This window comes from Triturus cristatus, chromosome 10, assembly GCF_964204655.1.
Source record: "Triturus cristatus chromosome 10, aTriCri1.1, whole genome shotgun sequence".
NCBI lineage: Eukaryota > Metazoa > Chordata > Amphibia > Caudata > Salamandridae > Triturus > Triturus cristatus.
The window spans coordinates 150,539,445-150,567,065 of record NC_140593.1 but is presented as its reverse complement, the minus strand read 5'-3'; the positions used below and the strand labels follow the sequence as shown (position 1 = coordinate 150,567,065).

General features: G+C 43.6%; 1 protein-coding gene across 1 annotated transcript in view; it reads right to left on the bottom strand.

The window, feature by feature from the left end:
* The window catches only part of NPHP3 (nephrocystin 3), a 342,323-nt gene that overhangs the window by 161,973 nt on the left and 152,729 nt on the right, over positions 1-27,621 (bottom strand). Inside the window, exons 19-21 of the mRNA XM_085630683.1 lie at positions 21,361-21,458; positions 20,287-20,409; positions 5,165-5,354 (exon numbers count right to left, since the gene is read on the bottom strand). Coding sequence (XP_085486809.1) covers positions 5,165-5,354; positions 20,287-20,409; positions 21,361-21,458 — 411 coding nt within the window. The remainder of the gene's footprint in view (positions 1-5,164; positions 5,355-20,286; positions 20,410-21,360; positions 21,459-27,621) is intronic.

The following is a 27,621-nucleotide window of genomic DNA, read 5'->3' as shown; positions in this document are numbered from 1 at the left end:
CCACACCCGCTTGCCTGTCCCACATAATTATAATGCAAACTTGAACCAAGGGCATTATAGCGCTTCACACGGAAATCAGCTCACCTTACACAACAGTTTTTAAGCACAGTGTAACAAATTCAGCGCCACCACAGCATCACTCAGCGCCACCACAGCATCCCTCAGCGCCACAACAGCATCACTCAGCGCCACCACAGCATCACTCAGCGCCACCACAGCATCACTCAGCGCCACCACAGCATCACTCAGCGCCACCATAGCATCACTCAGCGCCACCATAGCATCACTCAGCGTCAACACAGCATCATTCAGCGTCACCACAGCATCACTCAGCGTCACCACAGCATCACTCAGCACAACCACAGCATCACTCAGCACCACATCAGTATCACTCAGCATCGCCTTTGCACTAGTACACCACCTCATCATCACTCAGCAAGACCTGAGCATCATTCAGCATCACCTCAGAATTGTCTCCGCACCAGTCACCACCACCACCACCACCACCACCACTACCACTTCAGCATCCCTCAGCACCACCTCAGCCTGCTCTCGGAATCTGGCATCTGTTGATTCTCTCCTAGCGTCTGGCCGCTGCTAGTGTTATAATACAGGTACTAGTTCCCAACCTTCACCCTCAGATTGTTAAAGCTTTTTTTTGAGGGGGCATAAACTAATAACCATTGGAATAGGCAGAAACAAGTTGCCAGCATTGCAAGAACAAAAGAAAACTGAGGACATTTTTTTATTGTAAATACTTTTTTTTTAATATGGTCGTTCAGTTGTACATAATGCCTTCTTGGTCATATACAAGGTAACAAAAATGCTTCTGACACTTTTTTATTAAAACATTTCAGCAAGCTGCACAGCAGCCACACTTCTCTACAGCACAGCTTAAAGACATTGGCAAAGTCAATAGCTCTGGCTAAACACTTATAAGGCCCCAAAGGCGAGACCTATTGGCTATGCCAATGCTTGTTGATATGGTCACCCCCACTTTTTGCCTGGCAGTTGATGCAATTTTGATTGAAGTTCACTGGGTTCCTGCTAACCAGGTCCCCAGTGCCAGTACTCTTTCCCTAAAACAAGCTAACTGTGCAATTGTTCCCCAATAGGCAAGACCTTTAGCCTCCCTAAAATTTCCTAGTAAGTGGGAACTTGGTACCTAGGGCATGTGTACTAAAGAGAGCCCCTAAGGGCTGCAGCATGTATTGTGCCACCATAAGGGACCCATCACTAAACTCATGCAGACTGCCATGGAAGGCTGCATGAAATGGTGCAGACAAAAGTGAAAACACTACATGGCACACACCCTGTGTTATGTTCCATATAGGTAGCCCAATATCGGTACAGGTAATGAATACACCTTTCACCTACATTCCCCTGATATTACACTGCATAACAGTTCTTAGTACTGACCTTTTACCTAGTTACGGTAATGCCTAAAGAGGACATGGGGTTTTCTCTAAAAAGCTTAAGCCTCATTCATTATGCATGAGGATTCTTGGAATCACAGCAGGCCTACCATCTCTTGCATAATAGCTATGTATAAGGGTCATTCCTTCCGACATCCTTGTCCGACATGACACAGCAAGGTATATCCCCTGGGGGTAACACTTTGGGTATATATACACCATATCTTTGCTGAGACAGGCAGACTTCCATGCTGACACACTGATGTGAGACGCTGAGGTTCCTGCATACCGACACTCCAGCTTGCAGTGGTCTGACATCCCTTGCAGAGTGTTCATCTCGAGACCAAGACAAGGGTCGCACAGTCTCTCATTTCAGGTAATGGGGTGGACTTTATCCTAGAGGGGTTCTTGGCTTTTACACCTACATACATACTAGGTACACTAGGGTACATCCAGTTAGGGTCGCTTCGTAGACATTTTACTGTCATGTATTTTATATACTTGCCTGTATTCATTGTTTTAGTACGATGGTAGAAATCTACCATCCTTTTACTCTGTTAGTGCATATAATCATTTATATCTGTTACTGTCTAGTGGTTGTTTCAGCACACCTATTTTACACTAGAATGACGCTGGTTCAAGAAATGCTTATTGAAAAACTTCAACGTTTTTTCTGTGTATCTCTCTGAGACGAGGTGAGCATGAGTGACTGAGCGAAAAGTATCTCACGGTTTCCACGATCCCTGATGGGACAGGGTTGTCATGTGCGATAGTTGCCAAGAACTTGTCTCTCCTTGGTAAGAGGGGTTTCCAGTGGCACTGTGAGCTAGCTGGTATACAGGCTGACATACCCGGTAGGGGTGTTCGGAATCAGTCTGGACACCACTCCTACAGTGTATGTTGTCTAAACGCGCAGATCCTATATGGGTTTATATTAACTACTTGACACCTGTGTGCCATACCCACAGACACTGCATGAAATATATGTAAGTTACCCCTTCAGCAGGGTGCATGGGTGGACAGATCTGCACGGGAACATATGCCCCTGTGTTGTCTAGTTCAATTACAAGATAGTACAAGTGAAGAGGGAAGCTATCTTAAGTAGATGTACTAGGCACTGGTCATTAGGAGTTTCCCAGTTACATGGTGGTTTCAATGAAACCTATGGTATTTTGTACCAAACGCCTTGTCTTAATAAATCCATACTGCTGCCAGTAGAGGTGCCCCATAAAACCTACCAGCCTCTAGTGTGCTGGCTGACTGGTAAAGTCCCGCCTGCCACCACAGACAAGTTTCTGACCCCTACATGCTCTCTGAGGCCAGAAACAATGCCTGCTCCGGAGGAAGGTGTTCACACCTCCTGCAGCAGGATGGCTAGAGGTTTAGCATATCAGCGCCAGGGACTTCAAAGTCCCTGCCACCTTTGAAATACGAACCCGGCTTACCCCAGACCTGGGAGAGGCCACCCTCTGCCGTGAGGCTCACTTGGCACCAGGACAGGTGGGAAATTAAATATGCAGGGAGGTGTGGTGCACTACACATCCCAAAGGTGGGCTGCCTTATGTGACCCACTAAAAAGGATTCCACCATCTTGATTTTGGTGGAATTAGGAACTCTGGGACACAATTATGTCCACTCCCTACAAAAGTGGTTATATAGGGGGGGGGATGCAGTGACCTGAAGGGTAAGTGGCCTATTGGCTACTAGCCTTCACTCCCCTTAACACCCCTAATTTCAGTATTTAGGTGACCTCAGACACCAGGAACTAAGATTCAACTGACTCCAAAAGAAGAAGGCCCAAGAAGAGCCGGAGAAGCAAGAACTGTGGACCAGAACCAGATGTGGTGCCAGACCCTGCCTACCGTCCTGACAATTGCAAGATCATGACTTGTCCTGCAGCTGTGCACCCTCAAAACCCTTGGAGAGCTGACAGTACTTCAAAATCAAAATAGCATCTCCCTTGGAGTAGAGGAGCTACTCCTCTGCGTCCTGCAGGCACGGTTTGCACGCTCCGCTTCACTGAACTGCTGACAACCAGACTCACTGATGCAGCAGCCACCCAGGAGGAGGTGTTCCATGCTCTAAGGGGTTAGCCCCATTTCCCAAGCAAGTAACTAGACACTATACCCCTCCAGAAACTCTCCAGCACCAATACCTGGGGTACTGGACCCCTTGTAGCAGCCAAGACATGTTGGTCAACCCTACAGTGACCGACCAGCTGACGAGGGATCTTGGCACCGCAGAAACCAGCCCAGAGAGTGGTCCAGCCATCCCCATCTCCAGGTCGTCACCTAAAGCAAGTGTCTCTGAATGCCGCGACCCGCCGGACAAAAGACCACTGCGCCTGAGCCTGAGTTCAGCATGACTGACAGTGTCTCGAATACCATGAGACCCCCAAGAATTGAGTTAACCTGTGAGACTCACCAGACTCGTCCCAGCATGCAGCCTCTTTCTGAAAGTCCTCGAAAACCAAGTGACTCGGATCACTGCAAACTGCCGGACAAAAGATCACTGCATATGAGCCCCACAGCCTGAGTCCAGTTCGATTGACGGTGCATCCCGGCTCCAGAAACCCTAAAGATCCAAGCCCCACTTTGAGTTGAACCGGACTAGTCCCCTAGTGTTTACTTGCAGCTTCTTTTTTACCATTCCCCATTAACTTCAAGGAGGCTCCAGATGCCAAAAAGCATCTCTGCACCCGGACGCCCCAGAGCCGACCAAGGTGACCTGTTCGTGCTGCCTTAGACCTTGACCCATACTTACCTTAAGTCCAGAAGAACAGTCCTGTAAGTCATTGGCAACTGACCGTATGCAGTCTATGTTTTTTCCATAGGATTACATTACTGCGTTACTTTGCAAACACAGTGCATTTTCTATTTCTTGTAAAATCACTATCTCGAAAAGTATCTAACTAAGATTGAAGTTCTTAGTATTAAAAAATATATAAGAATAACTTATTTTTCTAAATTGGTCTCGAGTTTTTTCTTGAGTGTGTGTCTCATTTATTGACTCTGAGTGTGTTCAACAAATGCATTAACACTACCCTCTGATAAGCCTAAATTGCTTGCACACACTACCACAAAAGAGAGCATTTGGGATTATTAATTTAAACCCTGTAAACCAACAAGGGTCATTTGAATTTTCCACATAGTGTACCTCTTTATGGTACACTACATAAAAAGCAAGCTCCCTTCAGATTGTCATCTAACTATAGAATCAAAATGCTATTTAAATATTGTTTCAGGAAATTCCCTAGCAAAGTGGTTGCATCACGAAGCCTTGTCTGATTAAAACAGGTGCCCAATATCCAAAAGCAGTCTAAGATATGAATTTGTCTTGTGGTTCTACACAAGGAAACATGCATGAATGCTGGACAACCCTACAGTACACTAGAAAGACACAATCTGTGTGCACCAACAGAGAATGATGGCATCTGGCTAATTATTCTTAAAATCACATATGGGACCTACTTTGCTAGAACATACCGATTTCCAAACATCATGTGGACTTAGACTATTTCACTGAAAGACTGAGCAAAACCTTACAACAATACGAACAAACACAATAATGTCTAAATATAACTAACTCACCAATACCACGCATCCCATATTGGTCAACAAAAGTTCCCCAAGCTCCTCTTCTACAAAGCAACACTGATGTATGAGTTTTAGTTCTAACCGGTCATTGCAGTTGAAAGCTACAAGCAACCTAGCCTAAGTAGTTAGTAAACAGGAGAAATAATCATGTACCTGATTGAGAAGACCCAGGTCCTTCAGAAATCGTCCAAGTGTTTCGTAGAGATCAGCCAGGCAGGCCATGCTCTCCTCTCCTTCACAGTTCTTTTCGTACTGTTTCAGTGAGTCGAAATATTCAGCTGCCATTGAGTTTTTATCTTTCCCAATAAAGTGCCAATAGCTCAGTAGCTCAGCAAAGTAACCCCTAATCAACATAAAACAAATCCAGAGATATTAAAAGTATATTCAGCACAAAGAGGGATTTCTCAAGCTGTCATTATTCTTGAATGGAAAAACAATTCTCCTTATCTAGTAAGTCCTGTACACCTTGTTCGAAGTCCCTCTGTTATTACCATCAAAATAAACATGATACACACATGGTAGACAAGTCCCCCAAGAAATGATTACATGGCCTACTATCAGTACTTAAGAAGGCAACAATCTGATATTAAATTGCTACCTTTTACCTCTTACTTGTCAATCAACGCATAATGATTTGTTTGTTCCAAGCGGACAGATCCGCGTTGGAATTGTGATTGAAAGATTTCAGAGAATGGGCATTAACTGAAGATATCCATATGACAAGAACAAATAAGATTGATGATGATTTGTATGGCTGGTGCAAATTTGTATAGAACTTGTCGCATCCTCCTGATGCGGTGTCACAATGAACACTGCATCTGGAGCAGACTGAATGTCTTGAGTTGGACTACAGGTGTATTCGTTTTGTGGCGGTACGTTGTGTAACACTGAGTTATGATGTACCCGTTTCAATATCGTCCTCAATATAGCAACACTGTGGGTTCGCTCTTTTTATCTATTTAACGGTTGCCTCTTTTCATCCTGTGCATGACAAATGGTTGAATATGAAACTTACTACTGTGAGCTGTTTATATGATTGGATGAAACTAATAAAATACTTTTTCTAAATGCCTTAATTACAGTGCCTTACTCCTCGAGCCTTTCTAGGACTAAATACTGATTGCCCATGACAAAAACTAGCTTAAGCATTGACGCTCCTGTGATATGGTGACACTGAGAGACATCAATAAAAAAACTCTAAACTGACCTCTATGGTTTAAAGTATTTCGACTTCTTAAAAGTCATAGTAACCGTTCTTTCGCTGCCATGTCAGAGGGAAGGATAATCCAATAGACACAAATGTGACTCAAACCTCTTAGCAACAGAAAACTTAGATGACTTGAATCAATCAACCCAAACAAATCTACCCATACAGCTATATTCTTCTTGAAAGTAATTGGTGAAATCAAAACTATTGGGGTTCCAATCATGAAGGTTTTAATCTAGTTTGCGTGAATAAAAATGTGGGGTGTTTATGTATAAATTAAAATACCAGATTAGCTCTTTTGTAGGATTTGTTGGTGTTCGCTATGAATAAACATTAATTATTTGTCAAGCGAAACCGGTCTCTTCTTTATACTGAGTTTAAACTGGAGGGTAGAACTAGTCTGGTAACCATAGACTGAGGCTCTGTTGTGCTGTACGCCGAACTCCCGCTTCCCGTAGCCCCGCCCCTACGTCATACGCCAGCACCAGTGCATCATCGCCGACGAGGACGAGTTTAAACTGTTCTTGCTTTTTGGGATTTTAACTATCATTAATGTGCATTTATTTCTGGTTTTATTTGACTTGCTCTTTCTTATATGTAATTTGTATAAGTCATACTGCAACTTCAGATCAAAAGGCCTGATCAGATCTACTCTGACTTTGAGACTCTGTTTGAAATCAATATTAAACAAGCATTTGCAATGCAATAGGTCTCGCTTTTGCGAGAGTTTGAGCTATTGGCATTGTAAATGACAATGCCTTTTATTTATGTGTTATGAAAACTTGCAGCGGAAACACACACTTTGTACTTCTAGTCGTTGCTTATGAGAAGCAAGGTTGGCAGTAACTGCACCTCTTTTACTGACATTTTTCCTTCTTGTAAGCAAGAACTATCAGTACAAAGTGTGAGTTTACGCACCACTTGCAGGTTTTCAAAGCACATAAATAAAAGGCATTATCATTTATAATGCCAATAGCTCAAACTCTCGCAAACGCGAGACCTATTGCATTGCAAATACTTTTTGTTTTAAGCTCATAGCAATAGGAGGAGTTCTGGGATGAGTAGACACAAGGTGGAGGGGGGAAAGAGTCAGAGGGAAGGGTTTAGAAAGGCTTGTTTGGGAGATCTGAATAGTAAAAGAGGTATGAGATGATGCAAGGAGGGGTAAAGGAGGGAAGAGTCTAGAAAGGGTTATTTTATCCTAATGATGGCATGTTTCCAGAGCCCCACAATTTTGACCAGAACTATAAATATTAATGGAAATATTCAGCCATTTATTTAGTGCATCAAACCGGAGTCAGACTGTTTCTAATTACCCCTGATAGCGGAAAATGAGGTAATGAGGAACAGAATAATAATAGAGTTCTCCAGGACCGAATTATTTCCTTAGGTGAAGCCAAGCCTGGAACGTAGAAGGCAAGTTATGTAACTAGTTGTTCGTCTTCTTTATCTGAATTATGTGGAATAAACTCAAATGCCTCCGACACAAAACTGTTATGTGATCCGGTCGATGTTTCCTGGGTCACCTCCGACGACTTAGCAAGAAGATTGAATCCGAACGCTCTTTGCATCACTGGAAAACAAAACCTCTAGCCAGGAATTAGCTGGAGTGCCTCCAGGGACATAAATTACATCCACTTCAGTCTAGACATCAGCAAACCCGATTTCTAATCAAAACCCAAACACTCTGCAACAACCTTCGAAAACTAGAGCATCGCTGGTAAACTTCCATTTTGCCAGTGCCCCTCTTCTGCTTGCTACCACCCTGACAAATCGCCTGTGCACTTTCTTCCTGGTGTTTGCACACCAACACTTGATAAGAAAAGTTATGTACCACGTGCATGGTCTACGAAATAATTACACCATTCCCTGCAGGCCGAAGGGGGGTGTCTGTCGGAAGCATGCTGCGTCGATGAATTTACTGCTTTTCAAATTATGCTGTCTTCAGATGAAACCATAGGGCTCCTTTTAATGTGCAGCAATACAATTTCTGCTGAAGCAGGAAAACAACTAGTGTCACCGGTGTAGACAGCAGACTCTCACACTAATTACCTCCTCGCAGTGGCGTCACTAGGGTTGGTGTCACCCGGTGCGGGTAACTCATGGTGTCACCCCTCATGACTTACCACATGGACCTCCTCCGCTCCGAGTCCGCCAGTGGACACAGTTGACAAATAACGGGACCATAGTGAGAATGCCAATAGAGACGAATCTGGTTGATTGCCTGTTGTGGGATGGATAAGTTCTTACACCTGTTGTTATTTTTGGCTAAGAGAAGGGTTGCAATTACCTGGATGGTTCAGGCTGGTCCCAGTGTGGAAAGATGGGCGAAGGATGTGATTGAATGGGCTGTGGCAGATGAGGCGCACCTAACAAAATGTAGCGTGATGAGAAGGCAGAGAGGGACTTGGGAGTATGGGGGGTAACTTTGTAGACCTGAGGGGCTCACAGGTACTCTCCTCAGATGACAAAGTGAAATCTAATGATACAGATGCCTGGTGACTTATTCCGTACTTTTGACCTGGGAGTAATACTCCAGTGTTATTATATGAGAAGAGCTGTGATGACCTGATTCTCTATGTCAAATGGTTGGAGATGGCTTTTGTTTATGTATTTGTTACTGTTATTTTGATAAAAAACAATAAAAGATGTCTATAGAAAAAATGCATCACAAGCATCCATAATAACACAGTAAACTCTACCATAGGCACCTTTAGTACAGGAAACTCAGGTTGGTCAAATGCGCTCATTCCAGGATTTATCTAACATGTGGACTCCCAAATCGGGAGGCTTATAGGTAAACATCTTACATGAGCACTTGTGGAAAGGTTTTTCGAGTGTTATGTTTCAATAATAACGTGTACTATGCATTCTTACACATGATTCTACATGTATAGACATATTTACATAATTGCAATTGAAACTAATTTCTTCTGATGTCTAGAAATGAAGTTATTAATGTGGTTTAGATAGGCCACAGATCTGTGTAAGCTTCCATTTTGAACGAAATGTCTGCCATCTCTGTCACTCACTCCTGCAGATATGCCAACCCTCCCGATTCAGGCGGGAGACTACTGATTTCAAGGCTAGTCTCCCGCCTCCCGAATCAAGCATCCAGAAACCCGATTCCTTGGCGTTTCAGCTGACAGGGCTTGGTATTGTATAACGTGCTAATTCTTCCAGCAATAGTCAGTGGCGATGCAGGGGCTCTAGAAGGGGTGAAAAACCATCAAAGCCCCATTAACAAACGAATGGTCTTTTAAAGACCTGTGAAGTACTCGGATGCGACTGCCACACACGAGGGGGGGTTGGTGTATGCACTGCCAGCAACCTGCCAGGCCAGTGCACAACACTTGCATCACCCTCTCGCTGCCTGCCATTGCGCTCCATGCTTCTGAAAGGTAAGAATAAAATGTACATTTGCGTTTCAAATTTCCGATCCTGCAGCAGCTCACTTCCAAAGCCCATATATGACAGTAACCCGATTAAAGGCCACATTCTCCCGATTTTTTCCCAAAAACTCCCACTTTGCTCTTCTGAAATGTTGGCATGTATGCACTCTTGGCCCCCCCCCCCCCCTGCACATATCATCTCCCCACAGGCTTCACAGAGTACAGCCAAGCTGATATTATAATAGTTTATTTCCAGTGCAGGAGCTGTCCTGCTCACTCGGAATCACCCAGGAACGACGTGCTCGTGGCGGCATACAGACCTTCCGCCAGGCTGATCTCCAGAGGTGAGATCCTTTGTGTTTTCTTACCCTCATAGGGTGCCTACAGTCGTGGCAGGCCCGGCTCCAGGAATTTTTATTTGGGTGGGCCAAGGGTGCATTTGGGTGAGCCACTGCGGGCTCGATTTGTCGCATATATGTCTAGACGGGCCCTACAGGCCTGCTTCAGGGCCCTCCTTTATCTCTTCTTAGTCTTACAAGGCCCAGTAAAACGCACTCTTTTCCAAATCTCTTTCTAAATATTATCACTCTCAAAAAGTGTTTTTTCCATGTAATGTCCCTTAGATCGGAAGAGGAGGTTTCTGAGGTGGGAGTATCAGGAAAGTGACACTTCTCAGGCTCCCTTTCTGCGAGCCTTCAGTGAGAATCCCTCTTCATTACTACCTCCACCTGACCCCGGACTCTGCAACGCACTCCCTTACAGGCTTGATTATCCACTACTCCTCTCCAGTGCACCTTATCTCACAGCTGACCTTGGGCCCCAGCCCCATATCAGGCACCATCGGGCTCCACTTTCATTTTTCCCTCTAAAAACATTAGTAAAATCACCTTCAAACTTAAAACATTGAATATAGCGGTAAATATAATTAGCACGCACTTTAAAGTATGTTCCACAGTTGCCCTAACGAGCCGACTGCTAATTAAATAAACAAAAACAGAAAGGCCATGACAGAGCCGGCTTCAGCGCTGATGCGAAAGTCTTTTTTGGCGCCGCACTAAAAACATCTTTCTCCGTAAATACCTTTACTACCACCTTCCAACAGGGCCCCTCATCCCTCCACGGCCCCCAATTGACCTCCTCCGATTCCCTCACTGCCACATGCCACAAGTGCCCCTCATCTCCCCATAGCCCCCCCCCCCTTATGACCTCCTCCTCGGATTCCCTCACTGCCACCCTCCAACAGTGCCCCTCATCTCTCTGTAGCCCCTCCCCCTATTGACCTCCTCCTCGGATTCCCTCACTGCCACCCTCCAACAGTGCCCCTCATCTTTACGTAGCCCCTCTCTCATATGCATTTCATTTGTTGTACAGCGCTACTCATATCAGTGTAGTGTGTGTCAGTACTTTACACCACGCACACATTATACAGACAATGAATCATACAAGTATGTAAATCAGTCTATAGGGAATGCCACATAAGCCAATGAGTATTACAGGGTGTATGAATCACATGTCATCCATACTGGTGAGCAGTATATTTTAAGAGGGTTTGGTCTGGGGAAACACAACCTTAGGATTTAAAGAGTATTTCCATGGGGGTCAGCTTTACTGATACAAATGTATATCTGCCCAAACATACTCATTTTAGCAACATTAGAATAATGAAAGACTGGGGAAGTTCTAACTATATCACAACAATAGAAAGCGAAGTTGTAAGTATACCATTCATGTTTGTATGCAGCTCTTTGATGACAGTTCATTGGTCACTGTCCTACGTTAGAATTGTAACTTCTGAACTGCAAGTAGCACAAGGATCGCTGTGACAAAGGCAGTAACCCACTGAGCTTCCACATAAAATACAGTTCATCTGCATTTAAAAACTAACAGACAAATGATTGCTCTCCAGCAGGATCATTAATCACCAGCGTTATCTGGGCATTTTTTATTGTCTTATTGTTGTCCTGCATCTGCATCGGCCATGATAATGATAAAAACTGTTTAAACGAAGCACTCACGAAGTATGTGTCCTGCTGGGCCTGTGCATATTTAAAAAAAAAAAAACTAAATAGTAACACATTCTCTTACCTACTCCATTAGTCACTTTGTGTCACAGCCTGATGTGATAAACAGCTGCAGGGGTCAGGAAAGGTGAATCGGAATAAAGAAACTTATTTTCTCCTGCGCTGCATAGAAAACGAAATATCCACGCAGCAGAACATTGTCGCCTTTGCCACGTGGAGATGAAGGGGTAAAAAAATAAACAAAGCCTCGTTAACATGTAAATGGTCTTTTAAAGACCTGTGAAGTACTCGGGTGCGGCTGCGATAATCTCTAAAACTGTGTGTGTGCGCGCCTGCCTTCAAGTCCTCACTGCGAGGGCCAAGGCTCCTGTTTGGGTGGGCCAGGGTCTAGAACCGGGCCTGAGTCGTGGGGGTATTTCTTTGGGGATTAAAGCCTCCCTGCCAGCAAGGGACCCGACCGGAGTGCTAACAGGGAGCCGCCGGCGTTTTTTATCCTCAGCAGCTGCTTTTACTGGAAATTACGTGTGGGACGGGGCGGTGAGATCTCGCTGAACTTAGTGCGGCAGCCTCCCCCCCCCCCCTCTCCCCCCTCGCCCCTCACCTTCACTGTGTGGAAACTTGTACCTTGGGGATACTGCAGGGCTGAACCAACGGAGGCAGTGAACAGGAGCAACGATCAACCACAGATAGATTAAAAAGGCCATCTTTAAGAAGGAGCCGAGCCATTATCCATACCTGAAGGAACTAAAGCACCCTGGGCAGGAAACTCGGAAGGACTAGCGGGAGCCACGTGAGTGACGTGTTTCGAACGTCGACGTCACCTCACGTCGTTATAGCCTAATTGGATAATGATCTTGGCCCGGCGGCCGGCTAAGGGGTTTCTCCTGTCCTGATTATAAAGCAGAGGCGAGGCTGCGCTGCAGAGAGCTGTCTATTGATAGAGTGGAGAAAGTTTGGCCAACACAGCGTAACCAGATTGGTGTCACCCCATGTGAGGGTGTCACCCGGTGCGGTCCGCACCCCCCGCACCCCCCTAGTGACGCCACTGCCTCCTCGTAAGTCTTCCTCGCCACATGACTAACGAAGTGAGCTTCAGCGCCACACCATGCTCATAAAGGTTAGGCGAATTATTACCCCTTACTACTAGGCGTTTTGCAGGGGCTGCTGTTAAGGTGTGTTGCTACCTTGAACTGAGATCCCTATGAACAAGAATAACATTTTTTTAAGCGCCGCTCCTGTCACCTCTAGGTGCTTTAAATAAAAACTACAACTGTTACCATTACCCATTGTAAAGATGTAACATTTACCCACCTCAGAAGTATGGTCCACCTATAACAACCTAAGTCAGCAGTGAAGTTTAACTCTCTGAGCCACCTTGTACTGTTATTATGTTTGTGAGATAGCTGTGCAGTGGCGAGTGCATGCATGTACTAAGTATGTGCTTTAAGTTTCATTTCTCCTTTTTAATCCTAATTAAATTGCAGGTATGCCAGAAGGTGTTCACCCTCATTGGCACAGAGATTTGTACATGGCGTTCTCTGATGGGCAGCTGCCATTTACAAGGGATGACTGAAAGTCCCCCTCGTGAAACTGGGCCATTTGCAATAACATATTTTAAATGGGCAAAAAATAAGTGATCAAACATACACGGTCAAAACGTGCAAGGCAAAATGACACGCAGCTACAACTTCTCATCTCTTGTTATGTCTGTTACAATAAAACACAAGTCAAAACGTAACAACTGCATAACGAACATTAGGTAGTTTATAATTCCTCTCTTCTCCCTTTTCTTTCTAACAAAGATGTTTCTTAGGTAACATTTTGTTGTTTATCTACCAAAAGTACCCCACTAGCTGCAAAGAAAAGCGTAGACTTGCAAGCAAAGATGCAAGCACGCGCGCACAAAGCCAATGTGTAGTCCATACCTGTGAAGTATTTGAATTTCAAATAATGAGTAGTTAATGCAGACGTGCTCCGCTTTTCAGACAATGTTTTGAAACATTGAACTTCTGTTGATCACTGAATATCGATTAAACGGGAATAACCAGTTCATCTGGCTTTGAGGGTGGGGGCTGAAATCATGCAGCTTGCCTGATTCAGATGGCGGGGGGGGGGGGAGGGGGGAAGGACAGGTACGTAAAAACAAAAGGGAAGTGAGAGTAAAGAGTAAGTCCCCGACAGGAGTCCGAACTAAGAGGGGAGGGGCAAGGAGTTGGGGCCTGTAAGCAGCTGCAGCGGGCTGGGAAGCAGTCTCTGTCACCGCAGTTGATTTCAAGCAAAAGACCGTCTACTCCCTCTCACCCAGCCAAGATTAATAACCTTGTTTACGGGGGGGAAGGAACAAATGATTCGGAAGCGGCAGTCCCGGTTAGAGAGAAGTGGAGAAATTAAACGAGACCTATTGGTCTCTTTTTTCAATATTATGTGCTTTTAGTAACCAGCGCGGCGGGCAGCGCTCGTTACTAAAAGTATATAATATTGAAAAAAAAGACTTTTGCGTGCGGCGCTAGAGAAATAAAAGACGAGGCTCCCAAAGTCTATGTTTTCAAAATGTTACGTTTTTCGTGAGCAGCGCAGCATGCCGCCTGTGCCGTGCTGCTTCCTAAAAGCACGTAAATATTGAAAAGAGTTTGGGGAGCACACCAGAGAAATGAAAGGCGCATCTTCCATTGTTGAAGATGAAGGCGTGCCTCGCTAGATGTGTGGGTAAAGTGGGAGAGCTTGTCCTGAAAAAAAAAAGTGCTTACAGACTAATTGAAGGAGACAGTATAATGCCGCAAGTAAAAGATCCAGTCCTGATGGGCGGTCTCAAAAGGAGACAGGGCGGTAACAAGGAGGGACTAAGGTGCCTGATTATCAATTGGAAGCCAGCATTTACCATGGACGATGACGCCAGCCAATGAAAAATATGGATAGGGCTTCCACACCACTTCTAAAAAAAAATACCCTAATACAGCATGCCTCGCAAAGCGAGCAGCGCATGCGCCGCAACGCTAGGCGAGACCTAAAAACACTCTAAAAGTCCCTGCTGACAAAGAAGGATTTGGCTTTCCAGACTGTCGCAGTTTTTATCATGAATTAGGCTGGGTACTACCAACAGTTGATGGCTTGCCCACCAATTCTGATGGTGCTGGATCAGCTGGTGGAAGATGCTGGCTGTGTGCAGTCAGGACATGGCTGTCTCTAATACGTATATGGTAGCTTGGAAAACACTCTGCCATTGTTCTCAGCTACTGATTGCACACTGCTAGCCAAAGGGGTGTCAGGTCTCCTGAAGAGTGTGTTACATTTTTAAAGTCAAGGGAGCTGAGAATAGGCATCATGAGGGGAGTAGCCAGGGTGCTGCGCGCATTGTTTTACAGACCACACAAATAGGTGGGGCAGTCGCAAGTTGGAGGAATAAAGCCTTGCGCAATCCAGTCTTAGAACAATTTTTGCATGGTAGGCTTATTTAGTGCCTCCTGTTCATCTGTTGATTTTGGCTTGAAATCAGATCTTTCTCTCTGTGAAAATGGAGAAAAGCCCAGAGTCCCATTCCTGTCATCATTTGTCTTTAGTTAGGGAAGGGCAACAAAACTTGGATACATTTCTCACTTAGGTGGTAGTATTCACTAAAGTGTTGACAGCAGCTGGTTGTCACATTTCTTTAACTAATTCAGGAAGGATCTAAGCATGTAGGGCAGCCTACCCCCTTCATCAGGTCATAGCAACACTAGGTGGCCTGCCACTGGTTCACTCTTTCATTCGGAGGAGCATACAGACATTTTGCTTGAAGTAAAGGGTAATCTCAAATACCTGACTCATTGGACCAGCTTATTACATCAGAGAGTGGCAGCTTCCTCAGACAATTAAGTTGCAGCGCAACGTTCGCTAGTTATAATTCATAATAGACTCTCCGATCCTATACTGAAGGCACCTCAAAAGAGCTGACCACGGGATGTAGGGTGGTGGGCAGGCAGCACACCTCTCTTGGTTAGCAATGCCCATAGTCTTTGTTAAGGTGCTGCTTCTGGCATCCCACTTCTGACATTTAGTGCAATGAGCAAGAGGAATTGAACTGAAAGTCCTGTTGAGTCAAACCAAACACACAACAACCTAGCTACAATGGCCTCTGCAGTGGGAGGAGGAAAACATGAGCAGCAGTGAGGCACATAGAGGGGCATAAGGAAATTATTGCTTAAAGGCCTATGCTATCTGACATTACAACCAACGGTACTACAATCACACTACATGTGTGCAAACATCTCAAACTATAAGGGAAGTCAGGAATCCCAGTCATGTGTGTACACACTTTTACCAGAGCTGCCCGATCTGGTTGCAGATAAAAAGACCTGTACCCCACTACTATCAATCACCCCCTCACAAGCATTAGTCGTGCTATGGTATGGATACAGAAACAGTTGTCATCTATGTTAAAAGTCACATTAATTTGGGTAACCTCATCTCCAGCAGAGTTGAGTATTCTGTTGGAGAGCAGTAAATAGTAGAAATCAAGTAGAACACTTGCCGAGGGTGTTGTGATGTGTGTCTTCTCTGCAGAAAACCCTATGGAACAGTCAGAAACACATTAGAATGAGTAGCAGAGCAGCATGTGTAAACCGGGTCATCTTCCCACTGAGCCAGGGAAGACATTACTTCAGAGATAAAAACACTAAGTTTTGTTCACCTGTCATCAGCACCTTGGTGTGTGAAGAAGAGACAATAAGCTCTTAACTCCTGCTCAAGAGTTTATTGGGACAGCTTGGTTTCTCCTTCATTTTGATTCTTGAATGATTTTATCAATCCTAGAATTCTTTAGAATTAGGATTTCTTTGAAAAGTGGCCCAATCCCCTTCAATCCTACAGCAAAATCACAGAGTTGTAAAACAGTGACTTGGAATAAAGTTTTTGAAGGATCCCTGATAAGAGTCTTGTAAACCATTTAAACCCTGGATGTCATCTGGTTCTCTGAAGTAGTAGTCATGGATGTAGGGATGGGCTAGAAGAAACTATTGCACAGAGATGGAATGGGGGTATGTTGAGCTAAGCTTTAATACAGTATCTTAGGGGCATCTAAGTGCAGAAACAACTTTGCTATAGTCTACTTTGTTGAATGAATCAGGCTACAAACATAGCTGCTTCAGATGACGTTGGTAATCTACAATTTCACATAATTGGTATTGAAAATTGGATGGCTGCATTTTTTCTACAATTAAACACTACCAAAACAGTTTCTTCTTGCCTATGCTGACCACTTCTTACCCCTTACACAGTTCAGTCCAGTCTTGAAAGATAACCAATACCTTCACTAAAGATACACCTTATGGTTCCCTAGTACAAAAAACTGCTCTATCTTGGATCACAATTTGGATTTTTTAACAATGAGCACCAGAATTTTCAACTAACTCCGCCTTCTACGGAAAAGTTAACACACTACCAAACCAATAAACCACTCTACTGCAAGCTTGGGTACCAGAGGCGAAACATCAGACCACTTCCCCCCCTTCTCTTTAGTCTTTATGAAATGATAAATCCTCTTTAACTCTATCTACCTTGGTCAATCCTCTTACAACCCTCTTAAAGATCAATTGCCAAAATTAGGAGGAGCAACTAATCTCCTCACCTAGGGGATCCTGTGGAAGAAGAAAACCAGAACTTGAATAAACTTTTCACCTGGTCTGCTCTCAAAACTTGAAACAAAAATTGTCAAAGGACATTTTTGCAGCAGCTAGCCTGCTAGAAATGTAGAGAACTTTAAAGATGCATCTCTTCACAACACAACTTACGTATAGCTACACTCCCTCTTTCATTCTTGTTCCTAAAGGAGGGCTTCTCTTGCTCACCACTGAGGATACATGCACTCAAATGAGCACAAAATATTAGATAATAAAATAATAATAAAATAGTAAATAACTGGGTAGTCCATACAGGGGGTTCATTCATTGTCTGACTGATGAAGTGGAGGAGAAATCCCCTCTAAAAGCAATGTTCCCGATTAGGTCAGGCCTACTAGGACTTCGTTGGTCTCTCTGTATGGCTGAGAAGACTGAAATTTCAATGGGCAAGGAGTGGATTTAACAGATTAGTTTAATTACTATTTAAGAATTTACATTGTTGCAAAGACTTTGTCAGTAGTGCGAGGAAATACGTTTTTTCATCAAAAGGAAAGTTGTTAACCTCTTCATAAACACACTTTTAATTACAAGATGAACTAACACATCTGCAAATGCATACTCCTGTGCATAATCAAAGAAAATCCTGAGAAAGTCTTTCAGCATGGTATGAAGACTTTATGGCACATACTCTTCTTCGCCTGTCATTTTCCTGCCTGCACCTCATTGCTGTATTATTAAGAGGAAGGCGAAGAGGACGATACAAAAAAACAGAGGGGATAAACGGGGATACTGGAAAGCAATGTTGGTAACCAAAACATGTGAAGCAGGGGCAGAGGACAACATGCTCTTTTCAAGACAAAATTATAAGAAATGCAAGGACAAACACGCACAACATGGAGCTGAGCTGTGGAAGTTGGCCTTGGCTTTGCATGCGGTTAATGACCTGCTCCCAATCAGCAATTCCTGACTGTCACTAAAAAAAACACAAACAGACACAGGGAATGGTAGCAATTAAAATAAGTTGGTGTGGCTCAATTATTGGCAAAGCTAATACCATTGGCCAGCCATCTTGACATTCATTTTTTTTTTACATTATAATGGTACTGTTTCAAGATGGCTGCCAAGGTGCAACTTGACAAAATGGTATGACTATAATAAACAATAGAAACAAACTATTCCAAGATGGTTACCACATTGCATCACTTTGCATCTAAACACACAGTGGTGGCCACCTTGAAACAATAGAACTATAATAAACAATAGAAAAAATAGAATTTCAGGATGGCTACCTCATGTTATTGAGTTTGCTAATGATTGTGCTACAACAGTACAAGCCAGTGCTTACAGTGGTAATTGGTTGGGGGGGGGGGGAGAAGAGGTCATGTCTACCGTGTAAAGTCTGCAATGAGGAGCTTACAGATGGGGAAAACAGGGCAGATTTGGAGGGCAGATTAAGAGCAGCGGAGCCAGTGGAAAGAAAGAGAAAGGAGGAGGGGAGTGAGCTGCCGGACTGAGAAAGTAGACTGACTGCAAACCAAGGAGACAGTAAAAGGGAAGAAGTTAAAAGAGGAAGGACCGTGCACTGCCATTGAGTGCAGAAGTGAAATGCTACAGAAACAGAGTTAAAGAAAATAGTCCCCTGACCTCAGCAGTGGAAGGTTACAACTTATCCAATCAAAAGCTAAGCATGTGAATATGTATGAAAGACATCTAACAAGTAGTAGTGAGTTGAGACAGACCAAAATTCCATTAGATGATGAGCAAGGGGCAGATCCAAAGCCCATTCCATGAATAGATATAAAAGAACTGTATACAATACTGTCTGCTGATACCACACAGGGAGGCCAAGTACTGGACGCTGAGAAGGTTCGTTAAGTTTCTTTCTTCATTGTCTGAGGAAAGGGTGACTCTTCCAAGAAGCCACCCTGCACTTAGATATTTATGTGAAAGGTGTCAAGTGTCCGCATAAGAGGTGCCAGTTAGGAGGAAAAAGAAAAAGGGTAAAAACTTCATTGACAACCTTAGAGTTCACAATTGAAAATGAAGAGTACTGCAGAAGTAGATAAGCTATGCATCAAGCTCTCTCTGACAGCAGGAAAGAGAACAGAGCCAACAAAGGAATCCGGGAAAATCCAAAAAGAAATTCAGTTGCAAAGGAGCAAAAATCAGGAACAAAAACAGTAGTTAGTGGGTAATAAATGAGAAGGAAAATAAGGGAACACCATTCACTTGTTAATGCCTTCTTTTATTTACGCTTCAAAGAGGAACTGACATCACCGGAAAGACTCACCTTCATCTTGGATTAGGAATCTCAAACAGAATCCTCTGAACAGAACGCGGTCTGGAATGGGTATTTCACAATGCTTGAACATGCCACTATCCACTAACTCATGGCATTGGCTTGGCATGCAAAGAAGCCCAACTTTTACACTATTTGACAAATGCAGAACTCCTCTATCTTACCGCGGTTTTTCAAATTTGATACTCCCGGTCAGTCATGTAGCACCATTCTGAGATACTGCATCAGTGGAATGCCCAGCTGCCCAGCTACGTTCGCAATGTGGTGGTCTGCTCCATGACACCCGATTACAATGCCTACTCAGGGGACCTCACAACCTCTGGTAAACTCTCAAAGTTAATATAATAAGAAGAGAACAAACAAAAACCTTTTTTTGTTATATAACAATTGATGGCTTGATCACATGCTGAATATTGACATACTGTGTGCATTGAGGTGCTTCCTGTGGAGAGTGTGTTGGAAGCATCTCAACGTATCTTTTCATTACATTCCGCATATTCAAGACCACAACACATTTCAAAAGCAGCAAAAAACTAACATTAGCACTCTAAAGAGAAGTGATATATAGAATAAAGTGTACATTTCAGTGAGGTGCTCACATTTCCAAGCCACTCTATTTGGATCTTCTACAGAAATTCATCCTTCAAATCACCCTAAAAGCTGCTGTAAGTTATGACTTCATATGCATAATACACCTGTGCCTAAGCACAAGTCATTTGCGTTGTAAAAATATGCCAATACATGGCATGAACACTGTCTCACCTCTTGTAAAGATTTTGCGATACAAACAAATTTAGAAGGCATTGGTACAACTTCTGCTTTTTGCCCTGTTGCTGGAAAAGCCAGGGAAGTTCATCGGCACTTCTCCAAGTCACTCTGTCTTGGCTAAGTGAAAGAAGTAGAGACATTCAGTAACACATTTTCTCTGAACTCCTTTGAAATCTACTTATTATGAAAGACAACAAGCAAGTGTTCAAAAACAGTGTGCACCACGTCGTCTAGTTTAGTCATGCATGAGTGATCGAAAATTAAAAAATGCTGTCATTTGAATCTTTCATCCAACTTGTGTCAAAATGTACATTTCCTCCCCTGAAACCTTTGAGGGACTTGTGCTATAGGCTAAACAAACATTTTCAATGTGAAAACATTACACGGTGTTCAGGTGAGTATTCTATTGAACGTTTGTCACAGATGGCCAGTATCATGTTTTGATCTACTTTATGTACTTTTGAGACTCTAGTACTCCTACGTCACAGGTGCCATTGAAACTTCTCTGCACCAAGCATGATCCACTTAGACCTATTGTACAATTAAGAGCTGGTTCAGAGTGAAACGAAGACAGATTGTCCTGCTTCACAATGTACAACAGAAAAGGTAAGAGATCAGATCCTAACAACAGAGAATGCATAATACACATCCAATTACAGTCTCTAAGCACTCCTAGATTCTATCTTAACCTCAGATTACCAGACATTCTTCCATGATATCAGGACATGCTAGGCAATCCGAGTGATATTAATCTCCTTGTGTTTATGATTATTATGAGTAGTAATAATAATAATAATAATAATTGAAAAACAAGGTTTCATTGATGCAGGGCATCAGCACTAAACAATGCTCGCCAAGTGCATCTGCGCCAAAAGGGAGGTAAGAGTCAAAAGCACACTACCAAGCTTAACCAAGGAGTGCACAAAAGAAGACTACTTGTACAAACTCTTTAAATAGAGGAGAAAAAGAACGGATTCTCTTGCTTTAAAGATCACAGACAGCAGACGGATTATAATCACAATTCTAACCTACCGGTTCCAAAGACAGATTCAGCTAATTAGCACATACCTGAGCTGCATTGTGAAGTAGGTGATCAGTTTTTCCCTGTAGTCAGAAATAATGTTTGGACCATCGCCCATGTACTCTAATCTCACTGCTTCCCATGCCTGTAAAAAAATATTCAACATCAGAAAACAGCAGACATATTGAAGAAATAAATCGGGAAGTATTCAAGGTAAAGAAATTTCAGAACAAAGGGCCAGACTACAGGAATATGCCTTAATGTATCTTGCTTTCAAGTTGTCAAAATGTGTATGGTCTTATTTGTGTTTTTATTTCAGATGTTTTACATATCGCCATACATGCCTGCTTGTGGATACTTCAGAGCATTTCTGCGCACCATCATTTCATCCCGTGAAGTGTGGTAAAGTCATAGTTTTTGCCCTGATCACCCCCATTTTTGGACTGATGCTGGTGGTTACTGACTCGGAAAGTGTCTTGGGCTCTGCTAACCAGGCTGAGGGCCCGTGCTCTGTTCTCTAAAGGTATAGGGCAATTGGTATAATTCTAATTGGTAAAGACAACCTACCTGTATGTCCCTAGTATATGGTACGGCATGTAGGTTTAGAGATCCTAGTGGACCTAATGCACTTAAGTGTGCACTGCTGTGGTGTTTGGTCTCATTTTAAAGCCAGGTCTGCCTTGCAGGCTGGATTTAAAATAAAACTTTGTCTAAATTCCACTTTGGAATTAAAAGTGTTTCCAAAGTCAAAAACTACTTTTTTTTATTATATATAAGGCACCCTTAAGGTCTGCCCTATATGCCCCAAGGGTAGGGCGCATTGTTATAAAAAGCAGGGCAAATATAAAATATGTTTTAGATGCTCTAGTAGGGAAAAACAGTCAACATTGTTTTTGCCTATAGTAAAGCTGATAGCCCAATAGACTAACCTGGGAAGGCTTTATTAAATTTAATAAAGTCTATCTATGCTTTGGAGCTAGTTAGCAAAATCATTCAAAGTATCTAAATAATGATTATAATAAATCCAACAACTTGTCTTATTTATCACAACTATTGAAGTAAAGTAGTTTTAAAATGTAATATCGTGACGTTACCCAAAGCAGCCCTGTAGCAGCCTCTTCCGACTGGTGAGCCCTTGATAGCCTAAGCCAAGCTGCTCCCTGAGTAGGTCTGAGCAGACCTGGAGCTGAAACAATACAGCCATTTGTTAGGAGGAGATTTGCATCTTGGGGAAGCCAAGGAGATGAAGTTGTTGTTAACCGTAATGGCTTTAATTAAGCACATAATACATTTTCTTCTTCAGGTGCCTGGTGAAATAAGCTGGACTTCACAGGCAAGAGAACAGATGTCGAAGGACCCAGGCAAGCCTCTACTTCCTTGATCCCCAGCCAGATGGCAGCCCCCCTAATTAGATTAGGAGAGGGGCTGGAAGGGGAGTGTAGTCAGATGGTAGCCAGACCTTTTGGTTGGGTCACACATACACACACACACCAAGGAGGGATTGCCTCCATTTTGATTTTTGGCAAAACAGCGCATTCCAGGAAAAAATATGCCACACTTCACAGGAAGTGGTCATAGCTGAGAGAGTTAACTTTAGCCATATTGGTTGGGGTGTCCCCCTCCCTCTTGCCAGGCCCGAATGGAGGATAAATATGGGAGAGCTGCAGGCACTCCTCAGAGCACTGCCTGGGACAAAAAAAGACTCACTGCCCTGCTGGACCTTTGGACTGCACCACAGATGGCTTGCACTCAAAAGGACTGCACCTGCTGCACTCTCAAGGCTCCACAAAGAAAGAACTGTGCTTGACTCAAAGGAAAAGGAGTGAACTCTCTGATCAGCAACAGGTACAACAGATGGAAGATGTCCTGCAAGCCCACAGAGGGGATCACCGCAGCTGACCAGTTGAAACTGGATTTTATGGCATGACATGGAGGCTAACATTATGCAAATCTCCTTTATTGCCAGCTCACAGCAGCAACAATTGAAGAATATGGAACTTCAATGAACATTCTAACATAGTGTTAAGTCCCCCCACAAGCAGCCATCTTCCGTCTTTATTGCTGCTGCTCACAAGAGGAGTATTACCTTTTTATGAGCTTAGACTTTATATACTTCATATGCACTATTTCGTCTCTTTCTGCTTTGCTGTTTAACCATACAGTAAACATATCTTTATAGGTACTATCTTGAGTACTCTACGCTTTTCTATGCCTTTTCGTGCCTTCTAACCTTTCGTCTGACTTGTAACATTAGTCTCAATAAGCTTACATTTAAACTTCCAGTTTTATTCTGAACTGGAAGCCCCAAATTAGCCTTCCCTGTCGCTTACTTCCCTGCTGACAGCTTCATTAAGTTTAAATAATTGTTTAACTACTGACCTTAGCGCGCCCTCCCCAAGGAGACGCTCTTCATGCGCTCCCGCATTTGAAGGAAAATGCTTCCACGGGCCTACACGGACCGTAACAACACAGAGTCCTCCTCGCCCCACACGCTCTCATTCCCGCTCTTCCTATTAAGGAAATAAGCGGAGCCACAACGCGATCATGGTCTCGACCTACATTAGCCCTTCCAGTATCGACATGTTCGCGCATGAGCGCAGATTAAAGGAAAGGCCATTAAGACACGGTCACGCACAGCAAATACTTGTGAGACCTCCATTTTAACTCTTGGGGATTCTCTAATACTTACTAATACGTCCTCCATTTTGTGTGCTTGGTCACCATGACGGTGACAGTTAACTCTGTATATCGTCCGACACTAGTCAGCTGTTTCCTGAGGATCGAGCAGCTGATAATAACTCATCCCTCACGCTAGCTACTAAAACAATATTAATCACTTTTATTTCGATACATTCTTGATATTTATCATCTTTTTATTCTCTAAACAAGTTATTTAGCTTACTTTATCCCTTTTGCCAATATGCCTGCACCCTCCCCACAATTAAATATTGAGGATAAACTAGAGGAATTAGTTAATAAGGTCCGAGATAAAGTTTTGGGTTCCCTTGATGAAACTATAAATAAAAAAATAGAGTCCATCTCCAATAAGGCATGGCCATCTACTAGTGGCTAAGAAGGGACATGTAAGGCCCTGAGAAAGAGGGCTTCCGGAGGAACCCTACCTAAAGGGGCAAATAAAACTAAAACCTCCAACCCCCACTCACGCTCCCTAGGCGGTGACAAGATCAGTGCCTCGGGCACCACAGATGGGCAAGAGAAAGGCCCTGAGCTCCCTATCGCCATCCACAGCGATGACAATTTTGAACCACAAATTGAGCTTTGTTGCTCTTCTGAGTTTGACACTGATGTCGAGGAGGAAGAATTAAGAAGAATGGGAAGCTCCAATGAGGCATCTAAGGCCTCAGGATCCAAAATGGGTATTGTGCATCAGTTTGGAGATGAGATATTTGATCCCTTGTTAATCAAACACCCTTTATCACCGAGTGTACACTCTCACAACATGTTGCGGACTACCTCGCCTTTTGGTTGAGAAAAGAAATCCCAAAGGAGGTTAGATCCAGACTACGTTCTGAATGTCCCTGTTGGAAAGTGGGTTATTGGTAGGGGCAAATGTAGGTCTGCCACTGGCAATAAGGCCACTAACACATGATAGGACCCAGCAAAGGTCTTATAAAATTATTCCTATGCTCAACCCTTGGTAACGTGGCTGCGAGAGGACAGGCTTAACTTCAAAGACAGGTATGTAAAGCATTCAAAAACACAATTTCAGTAAATAATTAAGACACAACACAAAATAAAAATCCAACACCAATTTATGAAAATAGGTAATATTTGTATCTTTTAAATGACACCAAAAGGAAAAACATCCACAGTAGGGAACCAGAGATATGAATTTTTAAAGATTAGTCACTTTCTAGTGCTTAGAAGCCAACAGTGCCACTTTTAGTGGTTTCGTTTTTTCTGACAGGGACACACCTTTAGAAATTGTTCTGGAGAATTTTCTCACCACTGTGTTGTGAAGCCTTCTCTAGCAGGCGGGATCCAGTTAGAACTCCTTCCTGAAGTTCTGCTTGTGGGTCCAAAAGTATCCAAAACACAATCCAAGGTTCTGGAATCTCCAAGAGGGTCCTTGAAAGTGTGAAACTTCAATTCCGCAATCCACTTGAACAAAACCCTTTCAAATCCACTGGTACTCCAGGCTGGGGATTCTTTGTGGGGATGTCCAGGTGAGCTCTGTTAACCTGTAGCTTGCAGGGAGTCTTCTTAGTCCTTTTGTAGCAAGGTAATCCACAGGGCTGCAGTTTTCAGATGGTGCAGTTTTCAGAGGTCGGGCCTTAGAAATCTTTGCACAGCAGAACTTCGCAGCAGTGCACTTCGTGCTTCAGTAAGTTTCAAGCAGCAGATTTGGAGGGCTCTGCCCCTCTCAGATACTTATTCAAAATTCTCTGGGTCAAGCCACAGGTCACTTCTGACCAATGAGAGCAGGGTAACTCCTCATAGTTATGACCACATCCTGCAGAGTGTGGCATTATTTTGTTCCAGAGTGCATCAAATCTTCCAAGTCCATAATGGCTGATTTTCCAGCAAGTAGGTAAGAGCTGGCTAAACGCACCCCCTGGGATGGCTTATTTCCATGGCCTCTCCCCCTACCATCTGCACATACCTTCCTTAAGCCTAGACCTGACTCTGGGTCAAGAGTGTAAGAGTGAAAATGAAACCCAGGCCTTCCCTCGGCCTTTGAAGAGCATGGTTTACGACTCTACCCTCTGGCCTGGCATTTCTATAGACCAGCACACTGCCCTCCCAGCAGAGATGTTAACCCCAGGGGTTCTTTATCACCTCTTCAAAGCAGCCTGGCTAGTCCACTTAACTCTGACCAATCAGGGCAGACCACTGGAAGGCTGAATTTGGACTTACAAACAAGAAAGTCTTATAACTTCTTGTATGTACACTTTAGGAGAAATTCAACAATATAATATTGTTAGATTTACTACTACCATTCTGGGAAGTCTTTGAATGGACCAGCTAGTCCTCTCCTATCAATATTTATTAATCATTCACTTCCTACCATGTTAACCTATGGGCCATGGGGTTTGCAATGGGGAAAATGACTTGGGCCAGTCTTCTAGCACCAGGGCTTATAAAAACATAATTTTATAAGTATTTCCCTAATTTCTACAGGACCCCCACCCCCTGTGCAACTAGGGCAGACTTTAAGGGTTCTGAATCTGCAGAAATATTGCAGATCCTCCTTACCCAGTGCTCCTAGCATCAAAGTCGAATTTGACCAGCAATTTAACAATATGTGGGTAGTGAAATGGGAAATCTCACGTTACCCAGGCATATAAAAACTCATTTTAAAAGGGTGTACCTTACAGATAACTGACACCCCCCCCCCCCCCCATGGGATACCTAGGGGAGACCCTGGGGTCCCTAATATGCCGAAACATTGTAGGTTTTCCATTTTAAGTGCCCTTACCACCAAAGTCGAGTTTGGGCACAATTTACTTTTTAAAAGCAGTCCTGGCAGCCAGGGCTGGTTTGAAACTGACCCCAGGCTTCAGCAGAGCACACATGCAAGTGCAGAAAACTCTGCTGGCCTCTAAACTGCCATGCCCCAGGGTACTGGGGACTTCTAGTTAGTTTCAATCCCCTGCCCTATTATACTAGGATCTTATGGGGTAGGTCATGCCAATTACAGGGGTACCCCACCATACCATATTGTACCCTAGTGTATGTTGGGTGTTTTAACTGTATTCTAATGTGTTCCTTTCAGCTTGGCACTGGCCCTGGGCCTGGTTAGGCAGAGCCCAGGGTCAGTCAGAGTCAGTTACCACCAGTTCCAGTCAGCAAAAAGTTGGGGGGTGCCCAGGGCACAGGATGACTTTGCAACAGTCCTCAACCATCCTTGCCTGACAAAGTGGCTATGACACCCAAATTAGACCCTAAGGTGGTAGCCTTCATAGCCAAAAACGCCAAAGACCCTAGGAAAGGCATTGATAAAGGGCTAAAGCCCTGCCATGACCGCCTCCTTGATAACATAGGCATTTTTACCAAAAGTTTTGAAACGGCCGAATCAGCCTACCTCGGTGAAACTTCAGTCAACCCAAAAGAACTCCGCCAATAGGTTCAAAGGACAATATGCCTCCTGGGCAATGCTAACACCAGTATCTCCATGGAAAGAAGAGAACGGGTTCTACTTAAAATTGACCCAAAACTAATCGAGTTAGCCAATAAAGATGGAGGACCTAACTCCCAGGGTCTCCTATTCGGAGAGGACTTCATTAAAGAAATGGCAAAGTATGTAGGAGTATTTAGCTCCATTCAGAAGTCACAGAAGAAACTTA